The 14962-nt window shown below is 35.4% G+C and overlaps 1 protein-coding gene across 1 annotated transcript; it reads left to right on the forward strand.

The window, feature by feature from the left end:
* Positions 1–1101: 1101 nt before the first annotated feature.
* LOC110465493 lies at positions 1102–13881 on the forward strand. Its single transcript, XM_021521341.1, has 7 exons — positions 1102–1239; positions 1515–1616; positions 5171–5302; positions 6844–6929; positions 7830–8051; positions 8460–8567; positions 9032–13881. The coding sequence occupies exons 4-7, from the start codon at positions 6869–6871 to the stop codon at positions 11692–11694; spliced, it is 3054 nt and encodes a 1017-aa protein (XP_021377016.1). The 5' UTR covers positions 1102–1239; positions 1515–1616; positions 5171–5302; positions 6844–6868; the 3' UTR covers positions 11695–13881.
* The last annotated feature ends 1081 nt before the right edge of the window (positions 13882–14962 follow it).

Raw genomic sequence — 14962 nt, forward strand, 5'->3', positions numbered from 1 at the left:
AGCTTAAATCAAGTCAATTGAATGCAGTAAGTACGATCTAAAGTATTGGTGTTCAGATGCAGTTCTTCATTATATTGTACAGAGTCGATAAATATCTAAGTAAGATTTAGTCAAACAGTAGTGTCAAATATTATAGACGGCCCGATATGTATGACATCAAAAATATTGTGTATTTTGTACTATTTTCCCATCTTTAAAAGTATTTAATCAAAATGCACCTTCAACGCTCGTCATTAAATGAATAGTATACAACCTAAGCGAAAAGCTATTGAAAAGAATTTGACTTACTTAACAACTTGTTGTGTTTGAGTTAATGGTCCCTGTGCCACTGCAATGTGGCTTTCCTTATATCTACAGTAACCTCCCCTTAACTTCGTTTTGGATATAACTGTAGCAAAGGTGATACTAAGTTGCACTTTCGGATAGACAGAACACTGTGGTATAGCATTCTGAAATCCAGGGTTCGATTTCCTGTCTTACCCATTTGAATGTTTTTACACTCAGTGCACAGTGTTTTGTTTATTTTATCTTCGTTATTTTTAATAAAAGTCACTAAGGTATGGTTTTCTTTTCAGGAATGGTTTATAAAAAATCCATAATCATGCATGGAAAAATAGTTTTCAGCGTTACAATTTAATGCAGTGGTACGGGGATCCTTATTTAATCAATTATAGATAGGAATAAAAACCTCCATTGATTTGAGAAGATCAGTTTCATGTTGAGGAAGGGTAGGGAAGGGACAGACATAAAGTGTAACAGGTTTGTCCGCCCAATGCCATACAACACAGTAAGCTGTACGGATCTAAATTAATCCAAGGAGTGTTCATATTGTATACACAAGGCGGCTTGTGTAGGGTATTGTTAAAGCAGAAAAGCTATTTTCGACATTCTAGCTTATATCAATTAATAACATAAAAACTAATCATCAGAAAGCAAAGGCATTGTCATACAATAAATGCACAAAACCATTTCATGTCTCAACTTAATGTTTATATTTACGAAACATTTCATCCGTTCAACTATAGTTTTTATTTGTCATATCACTATCATACCCATACGGGTGTAAAATTAGAATCTGTGTCATTCTATATGCATAACATTAGTAACACGGGCGCATGTACAGGTGTGTGTTGGATGTGTACAGAAATGTTTAAGATGTCGTACTCGAATGAAAGTGTGTGTATCTTGGCATCACATGGAAATACATAATTAAATAGGAGTTCAACAAGTGAAATATTGGTAAGTTAGTATATTGGTTAGACTCTTTGTAGATTACACGTATGTGTATTTTTACCATTGTTGTAAAACATGAGAACTAAAATCAGGATTACTTCCTTGTTTGATACCCGATAGACATTCATTATCACTAAGTTTGTTATTGCTGTAGTTATGTAACCTATCTTTGTCTATTGAAAGTCTCATTAAATAGAACTGATTGAGATTGCGGAACTCATTTACTTAACTTCATATCCTTGTGAATTGATTGTTGATCGGGACACTTATCATATAAACAGGAAATTTGAGTGGAGACGAATGGAAGGCTTAATACACATTCGCTACGAAGCTAACAGGAAGTGCTGACTCAATGATCGAAGTTGTTCATGCAACTAAATGAGGTAAGAAATAACTGTTGGTGTACATGATGTTATTTTCTAGCAAGGGTATGCATTTATCATAAACACACCCACATATATACATCCATACACACTCCCAAGCAAACCGAGGAACCCCAAATATGGACTTACACCTTACTTTTACACACACCCGCACCAAAATCCCCACACAAACACACGAACTATTTATCCAATAAATTATATTTATTATAAAATATATCTACACTCCCTCCCAAAACATTGGTTATCTAATCATAAAATGGCCAAGAATGTCAAAGAAATTAGATATATGATCTATATGTTCAATAAAAAATTGTCTTAAAGGTGCCATGCAGTTAACTTTCGCGCTTTTTCCTTATCAGCAGGATTATACTGGAATATCTTTCTTTTGTTACGTAGCAAATTTTATAAATTTTCTGTTAATTCCACTCTAGGAGTGTAAAACGTGTTGAATATTGAACTAATTTGATGATTTACATAATATCACGTATGCCCCATCAATATTTTTGCAGTTTTCCCGACAGATTGCGGGCACAATCACTTAACATATATGAAAACTTTGATTTTATATTTTTTTTATATAATATTTTATATATTTCATGAATAATAAGATAGTTTTAATTGGCTTAATGCAATGTTTATTTTTTATTTTTTTTACATTCGTAGTAAAGTCAAAATTTCAAGAAATTTGCAGGATTTCTTTTTTGAAGTATGACGACTATCTTAGTACAGACAATACGATGCCTACTATCCATTGACAGCAATATATTCTAAACACGATTTTACCAATCAATAAAAACAAAAACAATATACCAAATATTGGAATCAGTAAACATGAGGACTGATGTATTAAGCAATGTGGAAACGTTTTAATAAAAGCTATTTTTAGAAATATGTGTGCGATTTAATGATAATGGAGGTAACTATTATACCCTGCGATGAAGAAGCGGTTAAAAGTACAGGAACTGTTTTGTTGAACATGCTTCAGAATCATTATGATCCACCTCTCGTCCCTAAAAAGTTTAATGAAGTATATTTATAGGTGGGATCACCAATATCGTCTACCATATCAAGCTGTTTGCGTAGGTAGTTTACAAAAAAAAAAAGCACTTACAAACAAGCTTTGTTAGCAGGTAAGACTAAGGCTAAGACTAGTCATAGAGGCATTCTTTTACAGCAGGTTGTAGTTAAGAATATTCTGTTTTCATTGCATAATGTAGATATAAGTAGCCGTATACAAAGGTAACATACAGACTGCCAGGAATATCATATTTAAACGTTAGTATTGATTTGACCTTTTATCTACTTAGTGTAATTTCTGTCTGTGTACCCGTATCATTTATTGGTTATTGATGTGTTTGACCCTGTTCTTTTGATCCAACAACAGACAGGTGAATGTGTATCAAATTACATACTTAATTCGGGTCTTGATAAAGAGGAAGGAATAGTCATTCCAGGTGATCAGGTCTTCAGCACATGCTTTATTTTCAACAGTGAATGCTTGCTAAGTTGTTAAAACGAGAGGCCTAGAGGGCCTGTATCTCTCATCTGGATATGATTAAAGTCATCGATATAAGGTAAAGATATGACACTCTATGGTAGGTACTGTATGTACATATGAAAGTTCAGAAAAATGCCTCCAGTACTTTTGGAGATATATCTAGAGCAAACTTGAAATAGGGAGGCCACACTCACCGTTTATACAAAATTGAGTCCAATTAGGATTAAAACCATTTATCCCTACCGTAGCTTTAAATGCTTTACTACTATTTTCCCTATGGGGCCCCGCTCCTCTTCCCCGAGGGGGGCAACTCCATTCATTTATACATAATGTATTTCCCTACGCCTTAGGATGGTCCCGACCAAATTTAGTCAATATTTGCTTGGGTCGTTGAGGGCAAATAGTGTTTTGAAGGGAAAGTTGACAGACCTACGGCGGACGACGGCTCTGTCTTTTGGGAAGCCAAACTATACGTTGATACAAAAGATAATCATCTTGCCCAAAAGCTGCTCCAGACTAAAGTGGGATAAAATCCCCTAATTCCTACGGTAGAAGTAGGATTTCAAAGGTTTTACCTCTATTTCCCCTATTGGGCCCTGCTCCTCAGTCTCCAGGTGCGATGCACCAGACCATAGGATGATCCAGACCAAATTTAGTAAAATTCTACGGGCCTGTTCAGGACTGGTAGCGTTTTAAAGGAAATGTTGGCGGACGGACGGACGACGGACGCCGCGCCATGACATAAACTCACCGGTCCTTCGGACCAGGTGAGCTAAAAACGGAACAAACGTTCAAAATAAACAATTAAGATAGAAGTTTATCAACATTTGTGCAATAATTTATGAATACTATCTTTGCATTTCCAAAAAAAAAACCCAGATTATTTCTCTTCGAAAAATTACGTTGTTTTCAATTGAACAATGGTTTCAGTGAGTAGAGAATACGTGCTGTAACATTCTAATATATCTCATGAAAGGCACAGTCTTTATTCAGGTTAGTACGGTGCGTATTGTTTAGAAACAAAAGCTAATTTAACAAGCTTAGTTCTCTTTTCATAGTCGCAATCAATATATCACTAGATATACAGAAGAAAGGAAAATCTTCTTCAGAAAAACACCCCGATAATAAAAATTATCGTGCAATAAAATAACCCAATCTTTTCATGCATGTGTACATTTAAACCACATGTTATACTTTTAAATATATTTGTAAAAAAAGGAGATGTGTCATTGTATATGCATAATATTTGTAACACGGGCGCATGTACAGGTGTGTGTTGGATGTGTACAGGAATGACAAAGATGTCGTACTCGAATGAAAGTGTGTGCTTCTAGTCATCATCTTGATCATGTTTCATAGGAGTTAAACAAGTGAAATGTTGGTAAGTATATTGGTTAGACTCTTTGCAGATGACACGTATGTGCGTTTTTAAATCAGGATGACTTCCTTGTTTTATACACGGTAGACAATAATTAAATACTAAGGTATATAATGTATTTGCACAGTCAAAATCAAGACGAGCGTTTTGTTCATTTCGTGTCCCTTTGTGTGTGTGTCCGTCTTGTCCTTGTGTGTTGATGTTATGGTATATCTTGTCCTTGTGTGTTGACTCAATTTATAAAATACTTTATCTTTGCGTGTTTTGACGCTGTTATAACTACCAGTAACTTTGAACAAATCTTACCAAATTGCAACGTATAATGTTATATAATAAATGTGCCACATTAAAGGAAACTGTAGCAAGTCTGTTTAATTATATTGTGACACCACAGCTAGAATAGAATGTATAAAATATGATGGGTACGGTAAAAGGTTAAAATGTTTATATATTCCGGTAGTACGTTTTTTCAATAGATTAACCTTCAACCATTACTTTAAAAATGAATGACAAAAGCAGATATTTAAAGAGACAAACACACGTTTGTAGCAATATATAACGGCCAATTGGAAAGAATGGAAATCCAATAGTGTCGGGGGTTTTAAAAGTGATCATAGGGAATACTGAAGACATAATTGGTGGTTAAACCACAGCTCATTACAACATTGCTTGTTGTAGGGAGAATGCGGGACTCTTATCATATAAATAGGAGACTTGAGTGGAAACGAAAGGAAGGCCTGATACCCTTTCGCTATGAAGCTAAAAGGAAGTGCTGACTCAGTGATCGAATTTTTCATGCAAGTAAATGAGGTAAGAAATAACTGATGGTGGAAATGATGTTGTTTTCTAGCAACGCAAACCGACCAACCCCAAACATGGACTCACACCTTATGTTTACACACACTCTCACCCACACACCCACACCCACACACCCACACACCCACACACCGCGCGCTCGTAGGCAAACACACACACACTATGAAATATTGAAACGAAAATAGAGTACAACAATTTGCAAGGATATTGTTATAAATGGCTAAATAATGTATCTATATTAATACAAAAAACGAGATAAAAAAGACAGAAATGCCAATTACAGTTATGGTTTATTAGCAGGCGATCAATGTTGGTATCCCACTGGCAGACTAGAAAAGAGCTAGGAAATTCCTGACAATAGCTATAACGCTTTACTCACTTTTATTATCATTTAGTTGAACTATTTGTAGGAATACAATTGTTAGTGACACATTGAAATCTATTCAGAACAGTGTTGACAGTGTCTACAAGCTGACCATCATTTCGTGTCATATCATGAACGCATAACCATAAGGTTTGTCTGTGCCAACAAAAGGAATTTATTGGCGATAGACACCATAAGTCCGGATTGTCATTCCTACTGAACACTTCACAGTATCATAATGATAACAGATCGCACAAGGGATACACATAACATACTTGCATATTTCGTATTACATTATAATTTGTTAAATTGTAGATTCAAAAATACACACTCCCATGTACAGAGTCACACCGCTGATTCTTTATATATAATTGATTCATATTATAGATTCACTTCACAAAAACACGTATTTCATATACGCATTACAAATTGACATTAGGTTTACATAAACCATGTTCATATCACATATTTGAAAGTTATTATTGATCATATCAGCAAATAACATATGTGTAAGGTACGTAATTTCAATGCTACCGTCTAATTATTACTTGCATACTTGTACTTATCTTTTATTTTCCTGTTTACAATCGTTGTCATGAGTAGACAGTCTTTATAAGTAGTGCTCACATATTTGTATATTGTGTAGTGTTGTTTAAACAGGTGCTCATTGTAAAATACTCACGTTTTGTACATTACCAAATGTCGTTTTAGTTCAATAGACAATCATTGTAATCATTGTAAACAGTGCAATTTGATTTGTATAGACGTCGGTTTGAAAGCTATTCAGTTCATTCTAACGATACGACAGATAGTGGAGACAATCTGGTGGACTTTTTAGGCTTGCTATCCCATCCAGACACTTATCTGATTAACGTAGAGATTAAAAGTCAAGAGAGCCCCGCACTATATCGATAAATACGCTCACATGCTAAGCAGAATGACATCCCATAATACTCCATAATCTCTTAATTAGTAAAGTTGATTGCAACAAATATTGTTTTCGTCAATAAATCCTCCAAATAGAACCTGAATCTAACTTGTATTAATTTCTCCCCTTCTTAGCGCCATATAACATGCTGCCATTTTACTCAAATATCTTCTGATTTACCTTTTTCTGTGTACATATGTACTTATTTTACCGATATATGATAAACTACCTTCATTTTTTTAGCGGATATATGTGACGACCTTCCGGTATGGCCTGTGAGGAAGAACTGACAACTTTACTCCTCCATATTGGAGAGGATCTTGTTGAAGGTAAAATTAAAAAATAAAACATAAGGGCAAAAACAATTCGGACTTTGGGAAAGTTCAGGTAGTTGAACGTTAACCAAGTTGATCGTTTTATGGCCAGGACCCAATATTGCCTCTTCAGCCTCAAAGCATGTAAACTGTCAATGCTTATAATACATATTGACATTATTTATACAAATTTCTTTCTCTCAGCTCTGACTGAGCGTAGTTATTTTCGGATTAAATCACAATCAGTGATGTCTGCTCTGAAAAGCTGACACAATTCAACACAGATTCGAAATACAAGATAGCCACTTAGATAGTCCTCTGGTTAGTTTCAACGTTTTTGGCATTACTTTTAACTCTACCAGATTTATTTTGATCACGGCCATACAAATATTCCTTTCATTCCTTTCAATTTTTGAGAAATCTGTAAGAGCCATCATTATCTCAATTGCCTTAATGTATTTTTCAGATAAAAACTGAAACATGGGAATAATACATGACTAACTGGTCTCTTTTTCATAATTGTAGCATCATTTTTGGGTTCCAGACATTTTTTTTGAACATTTTATATAATACATCCAGCCACTCTCCAAGGGGGAAGTATAAAGCTGTATATTTATATGTGAATTGGTCTGAGTAACTAATATTCATGAAAGGTAATCGTAAGTTCTCCTAGTCTTCATATTACATTTAGTCAGGTCTCCTTATTTTTTAAATGAAGAAGAAATAATAATGACTTTTTGACATGAGAATTAATCTGTCCCAAGAAAACATACTTTAAGATTAATCTTAATGTTGATTTTATATCGATATCAACAAAACTTACTATACAGCATATTTTTCTATCAATATGTATTCTGGGAATATAAATCGATATGTATTGACGTGCTTAGTTCCTTTTGTCTGTGGTATTTATAGGAAATGTGAGAGAACTACTTTATCTGATTGGAGACGGTATACCTAAATCTGAGAAGGAGCGGATTTCAACTGGAAGAGAGTTGATGGACATGTTAATAAAGAAGCATCTTGTCGATAGTAATCGACTGGAACGCTTAAAATCACTCTTGTCAGGTATTGATCGGGAGGATCTGAAAGTTCAGCTGGAACCTTTTGAGCAGAAAATTAAAAGCATCAATACAGGTAAAGTGGTAAATTCATAAAAAAAAAATCATGATTTTCAATCTCTGTTATGTTTACCCTCGGGGACTATCATTCAATGTTACCTTTTCCACTAATTTTAGATGATTGTAGCTAGATATCTATACCTATGTTGAATTAAAAAGAAGCCTTATATGGGTAAAAACCAGCACTACAATATCATGTTTTTCCTTTGACATAGAAAATGATGTGTGCATAAAGATTTGTTCATTACCGTACACTTTTATGTATATCAGGTAGAGCTATTTCATATTGAATAACTGTTGTTTGTAGTAAACCGTTTCCCCAACATACTTAGTTATATACATACTAAGCGTTATACATTATATAACATCGTGACATGTTCTATATAAGCACTACTGTGTGTACGGAATTTCCCTTTTCTGACAGCTAAGCACAGCTTGACACTAAATGGACTGGTACCCAACTTTATTAAGACTTCGCAATGCATTGAAGTCGAAGAACGTTTGAAAAATGAACAACTGGCCATCCTTACAGGTATATATGGATTCTTAAGCATATCTTACTTAGACAAGAATACGTTTACCGGTCAAGCGTTTTACATTTTTAATATTATATAATATAAACTTTAATTAGTTTACAACAATAATGAAACAAGCTATATAACTTATATTGATCACTCTTATTGGCCTGGATGTTAGCGCCCATAATGTGGGAGGAATCCGGAGTATCCGGAGAAAAACCCACCTGGTCGGGCAGGTGACCTCGTACCTTTTCACATCTTATCGGGGAATCGAGCCCCGGCCACCTTGGTGAAAGGCGAGTGCATTATGCACTGCGCCACCCGACCATCCTAAATTATTTTACATTTTTCTCACATTTGGCTCTTCTGTACATTAAAACACTGAGTGCATCTACGAATAAAATATCATAGTGCCTGTTCTGTACTTTTCATTCCAAACACATATATATATATATTAATTTCTTAAATATACTTGTAGGAATATCTGCTTCGGGAAAATCCCAAATCTGCATTTGGTATGCCTCAGAATTTCAAAAGAATGCTAAGCACACAGCATACAAACTCATGTGCCAGAATGAAGATGACCTGCTAACGAGCATGAGAAGTTTCCTGGAATTCTTGGGGATGAAATTTGAACGACAGAAAGAAGCAAAAGATGTCTACATTAAACACATGGCGGAAGTTGTAAAGTCGTTGACTGAAAGTGGAAACAAGACTGGGCAACACTACCTTTTCATCTTTGATGACGTCACTGAAACAACGTGTAAAGTAGTCGAACTCATCATCCATTCTTTTCGTGAAGCGCAAAACGTGAAAATAATATGCTCAACCAGCTACTCAAAGTTCTATGAGCAGTGTACTGAAAGGAATGTTTTTGTGAAAGTAAAAGGAGTTTCACAAGCTGAGGCCTTGCAGTTCTTTAAGGAGCACGTTAAGATGAACAACTCCCAAGATAACATTCAGGCCTTAGCTATCAAAATGGGATATCTTCCATATGGCTTAGTTCTCGCCAACTCCTATATTTTCACAACTGGGGTGTCAGTGAAGAAGTACGTAGAACTACTGACGAGAAAGGACTTTCTCAGAAAAGTTGAACAGTTGACAGCAGGCACGGCGCAGGAATACGACAAAGGTCTTGTATCAGCACAGATGCTGACCGTTGATAAAGTGGAATCGTCGTCAGTACATATTAAATCACTGCTGAATTTCATACCTTTTCTCCACCACAACGAAATTCCAACAAGGCTCCTGAGAAAACTACTTCCAGAAAACATTGATGACAGAGACAAAGACATTGTTATCTTAGACTTTATAGCAAACGTTAAGAAGTACTGTATTGGTGAAATTGAGTCAACTGACCAGACAGAGACCATCTCTATTCATGCAGTAACAGCTTTGGTCTTAGAACATCGGTTGCCCTTAGAAGAACAGGAATCTTCCATTAAGGCATTGCTCTGCTTCTTTTGCAAAAATATCAGTATAGATTGCAGACTTCATCTCACTTTTACAAGCAACATGGAATTCCAACCTCATGCTTCCAAAGCTGCATTACGAGCTGTTGAGATGGAATCATCCAAAACAAAGGACTGCACGTTTCTCCTATGCGCTCTTCACGCTGCCATTGGGGTGACTTTTCGAGTCGGCGGTGTAGAGAGCCTGTTAGCAGACGAGAATCTGAACAAAGCAAAGGCGCTTTGTTTTCAGCTCATCAATGAAAATGACCCCGAATCATACATGCTTACAGCAGAAGAGCGCGATTCACTGGAAAACACAGAATATGTTGATGAAAGTAAGAAAACATTTCGCCGTGAAGACTTGTTTCAAGTATTTCTTCAGGAGACAATGAAAAACGAGCAGAAGGGAATGACTAGTCGAAAAACAGAGCTAGAAAATGAACGAGAAAAATGTCGTCAAAATGCTAGAGCAAAGGATTCTAAAGCAGAAACGTTGTACAAGCGTCTTGTCGAAGTTCCGCAACAACTTACAAAGGGCTTTATAGCTGACATTGTTTTAAAAACAGAGAGAAGTGAACCTGACTTAGCGCATCTGGTAGAAGTTGCTGGTTTTACTGGAACACTGAAAGAGGTGGATGAGCGTAAGCGAGGTCGACTGAGCAAGGAACTTTATGATAAGTTACTCACACAAAACCTAGCGATAAACCGCGATCAGCTAGGCTCAATATGCGTGGTTGAATTGATGGTGATAATACTATACAATAACGGCAGACACCATTACTATCAATGTCAATCAGAGCAACAGCTATTTCTTGTGTGCTGGAATGAGCTCAGACTTGCGTATTTGCTCGGCGAGTTATTGCAAGAGCACTATTCAGACTTTCCCTCTGTTCAAAGTCTCATCACTAGGAGAAACGGCATTTTGTATCATTGTCTGCTGAGTAATCAACAGACCAATGAATCAGGAGAAGAGAGTGGTATTGTCCTGGACAAAATCATTCGCCAATATGAAAAGATGTTGGGCGCTGAAAAATCTGAAAAATACTTTGAGTACGGAATCATCAAAGTGAGTCATCACCAACGTCTACATCATGACGCCATGTGCTTGAAGCTCCTTCTCAAGTGTTACACTAACCGGATGAAAGACGGTCCCGAAAAAGATCAGCATTATGAGGATGGTAAGAAACATGCCAATAAACTGGAAGAACTTCTAAAAGATAAACGCATGTGCCGGTGGCTGGCTGTTCCAGGATTTCATGTCCAAATAGCACGATTCTTCTTTGAACATGAAATGGAAAAGGCAATCATACATTTTAAGCGTGCTGTTGAGCTGGAAGAAGAGTATAGTTTACAAAGGTTGTCACATTTCAAACTCCAAGGTCAATTCGGACTCATCGAGTGTTACCTAAGTCGTAAAGAAGGTTCTGATCTCGAGGACGCCCGAGGCATTTGTGAACTGCTAAAACGTTCCCTCCACGAATCTAACTTCCAAAGAAGTTATCATAAAGTAGTCAAGTACTTGGAAGATATCAGTAATCATCAGAGGGATATCAATACAGGCATGGGAGAGTCAACATTGACATCCAAGAGAAATTTATCCCACGAGAACCAAACCATCATATATGAGAGAGCTAGCAAGAGAAAACCGGACGCCTGGAAATATCTGCAGAAGAGCAATGATTTATAGATTCACCTAGCTATCTCATAGATATACCAAATATCGATACATAATACTGAGAAACCATTGAACACCGAGCAGGAATTGACAATTATTGTGACGAGTATTAGAGTATAAAGATAAGAACTATTTTCAAAACTATTATAACTAGCAAGTATTGGCGAATGTTTTGACGAGTATTAGAGCATAAAGATAAGAACTATTATCAAAACTGTCATAACTATCAAGAATTGACAATTGTTTGGACGAGTATTAGTGAACAAATACAAAAAACACCAAAAAGGATTAGAAAAAATGATAGGTATGGTGTGAAAAAGTCTTTACTCTTAGGGGAAATTTTGAATCAGGCCCTTTTCATCACAAGTCCTCACCACAATTGTATCTGAAATGATTATTTACTACCTATACTCATTTTTTAAGCAATTAGAGTGTGGAATTTGGCCATCGAAATTATTCTGTAATACAAAAGCGATTTTTTTTTTCGTATTGAACTGCAGAGAAGGTTAATGTGTGTGCTTGCTTCTTTCTGTTTTGTTACTTTTATACTTTGAATGCCTCACTCCCTATCAAGGTGTTAATGATACAATATTCTGCCGTTTGTAGTTTGTGCGTGCATATTTGATGAATATTTTAGTTTAATGCCATATATTGAGATTTTTGTTTAGTACAACATATTACACAACGGTACTAAATTACAACTCAATGTTGTAAAAAGCAATATAAGACTATCAAAGTTAGTTAATTGAACAATCGGTTTAAATGCTTTTTCGCGAACTAAATGTGTGAAATAATAATTCTTTATATGTAGCGTAGTCACATAATAAAATTTGATGCCATAGCATTAAATGTTCGGAAGGGTCGTAAGTGCCACCGAAATCGTTTTATATCAAATTCTGAATAAAAACACAATATTACACCTACTGACACAAATTCTGGAACTGAATACGACGTCACAGTAGTAAAAGGTCGAACTGACATATTTTTATTACGTTATGGTGCGTTATGGAAAAATGGTATTTCATGAAGTGAAAGTGGTTGTATCCGTCACTAACCACCTTTGATACAAAAAATATTTCTTAGCATTAATAAATCGTATGTAGCAAATGCGACCCACTTTTCAGCAATGAAATGAAATAATAGTTTTGTCAAATATTATAGCTGCATGCTCTTGTCATTTATAACTTTTTATGTCAATCCCATTAATTAGATTTATTCATGAGGTGGAAATTATCAAAATAATAAGTCAAAGTTGTGTGTTGTTGCTAAATACACTTATGCAGACATATCAAAATTTTGATATATAAGTGACATTCACATTATAAAAAAAACAACCACTTTCATTGAGAATATCTCAAAACAGAAAATATTGCGGTTTTAAAATGGATGTTAAAATATGTGACATATTTTCTCCTCGTTACTATTACGTAAAATAATGTCAGTGGAACGACTCCACGATGCGCTTAGTGTACATGATAAAAACTGTCGACGTTCATTTCGAACAAAAAATAATTGTTCTTATATATATATTTATCTCACTTTTAAAATTTAATATTCAATCTATAATTCCGACTTACTAACTGTGCTGATATGAACAGCTATATCTGCAAATATTTTATATATTTCAGACGCTTTTATGAAAAATAGAATGTCTAACCCCCTAGGGGAATCTCAGCCGGCTGTTTGGCAACTTCTGAATCTTTCCCCGAAGGTTTCTATTCCCAATCTCACCTGTAGGGGGGAAATGCTATTTTTTCTCTTTACCTGTTAACTCATCGTGTATCTTATACATTATGTAATGTTAACGTTACAGGCTAAATTCACGGTTGACGTGACGTTAATGTATTGTTGACGTGACGTCATTGCTTTGTTGTCTTGCATAATATCATACAATTGTTATGAATGGGGTAATCCCCCATCTCAACCATAGGGTAGAATAAGGATTTCCTTTAACCTGGACAGTTGTATCCACATTTTTAACGGTGTAAGATATCCTTTTCTCCCACCTTTCACAGTTGTGTCTCCCATTTTAGCCGGGAAAGTTCAGCTTGTCACCCCCTAGGAAGAGATAGACTTTGTGTTGATTAGCACGTGTACCACTGGTAATTGTGACGCCATTAAAACTGAATGACGATATTCATACCCCACATGTATTTTTGTTTACAAACAGACTGAAATAATAGTATGGAGAAAAATAATCTTCCCCTACCTTGCGGGTGTAACAGAGAAATCCTCAACCCTCGGGGTGATTTGTTTTGGTTGTCTTACCCTCGGCAGAGCCTCGGGTTCGACAACCAATTAACATCAACCCTCGGGTTGGCGATTTCTCTGTCACACCGTCAAAGTAAGGGAATATTCTATTAAGCTCAACCCTCTGGGAAAGATTCTTAAGTTGCCAAACATTAGTCTTACCCTGGGGTTCGGACAAGGGGAATCCCCTATTCATGACAATGGTATTACGTCACGTCAACAATCCATCAATGTAATGGCAATTTAGCCAATAACGTTAGCATTACACTATGTATATGATACATTGTGAGAACAGGGTTAGAGAAAAAGAAAAAATTACCCCTTTTAGGGTGCGATATGAGAATTTCAGCAAAACCTGTACAAAATTAATTAGCATCCCTAGTTTCCACAAGCTAATTTGCTTAAATGTCATTCAAATGTTATCAAACTTTGTATTCATGTACAATATACAAAGACTGAGCCTAACTTTGAAGTTTAGACATATATGCATATACTTGTTTAGCGTACTAATATTATGTCCAGATTTTTCTGGAACTCGGTCAATATTTTATATCATAGATAGACAAATGCTGAGTTTAAAGTTGAGCAAATCCGGTGCATAATACATAATCATACTCTTGATTCATTGGATTGAAAACCCTCTGGAATCATAATCTATTGTAGACACTGAGATCGAATGTGTGCGTTCCACACATGTCTATTGTACCAAAACATGTTATTTTGATTTTGGTCATATTTGGAACATTAAATGGATTGTTTGTATTAAAGATTTAAAAAAAAAAAAATCAAACATATTTTGAAATAATAATAAATATCAAGCTGACCTTTTTGTTTTTGGTTTTGTTTTTTATTTTCTTTATTTTGCCAATCTTAACAATAACTGATTCATTAATATTCCAAAGCATATTTGAACTTTTTGTTGTCCTCGCTATTTTTTCAAAGTATTTCACTTATATTATGTTAATTTGCACATTACAGATGTGGTGTATTGGTAGTAATTTCATCATATGCAAAATGTAATGCTTTTTTC

Source organism: Mizuhopecten yessoensis, unplaced genomic scaffold, assembly GCF_002113885.1.
Source record: "Mizuhopecten yessoensis strain PY_sf001 unplaced genomic scaffold, ASM211388v2 scaffold11083, whole genome shotgun sequence".
NCBI lineage: Eukaryota > Metazoa > Mollusca > Bivalvia > Pectinida > Pectinidae > Mizuhopecten > Mizuhopecten yessoensis.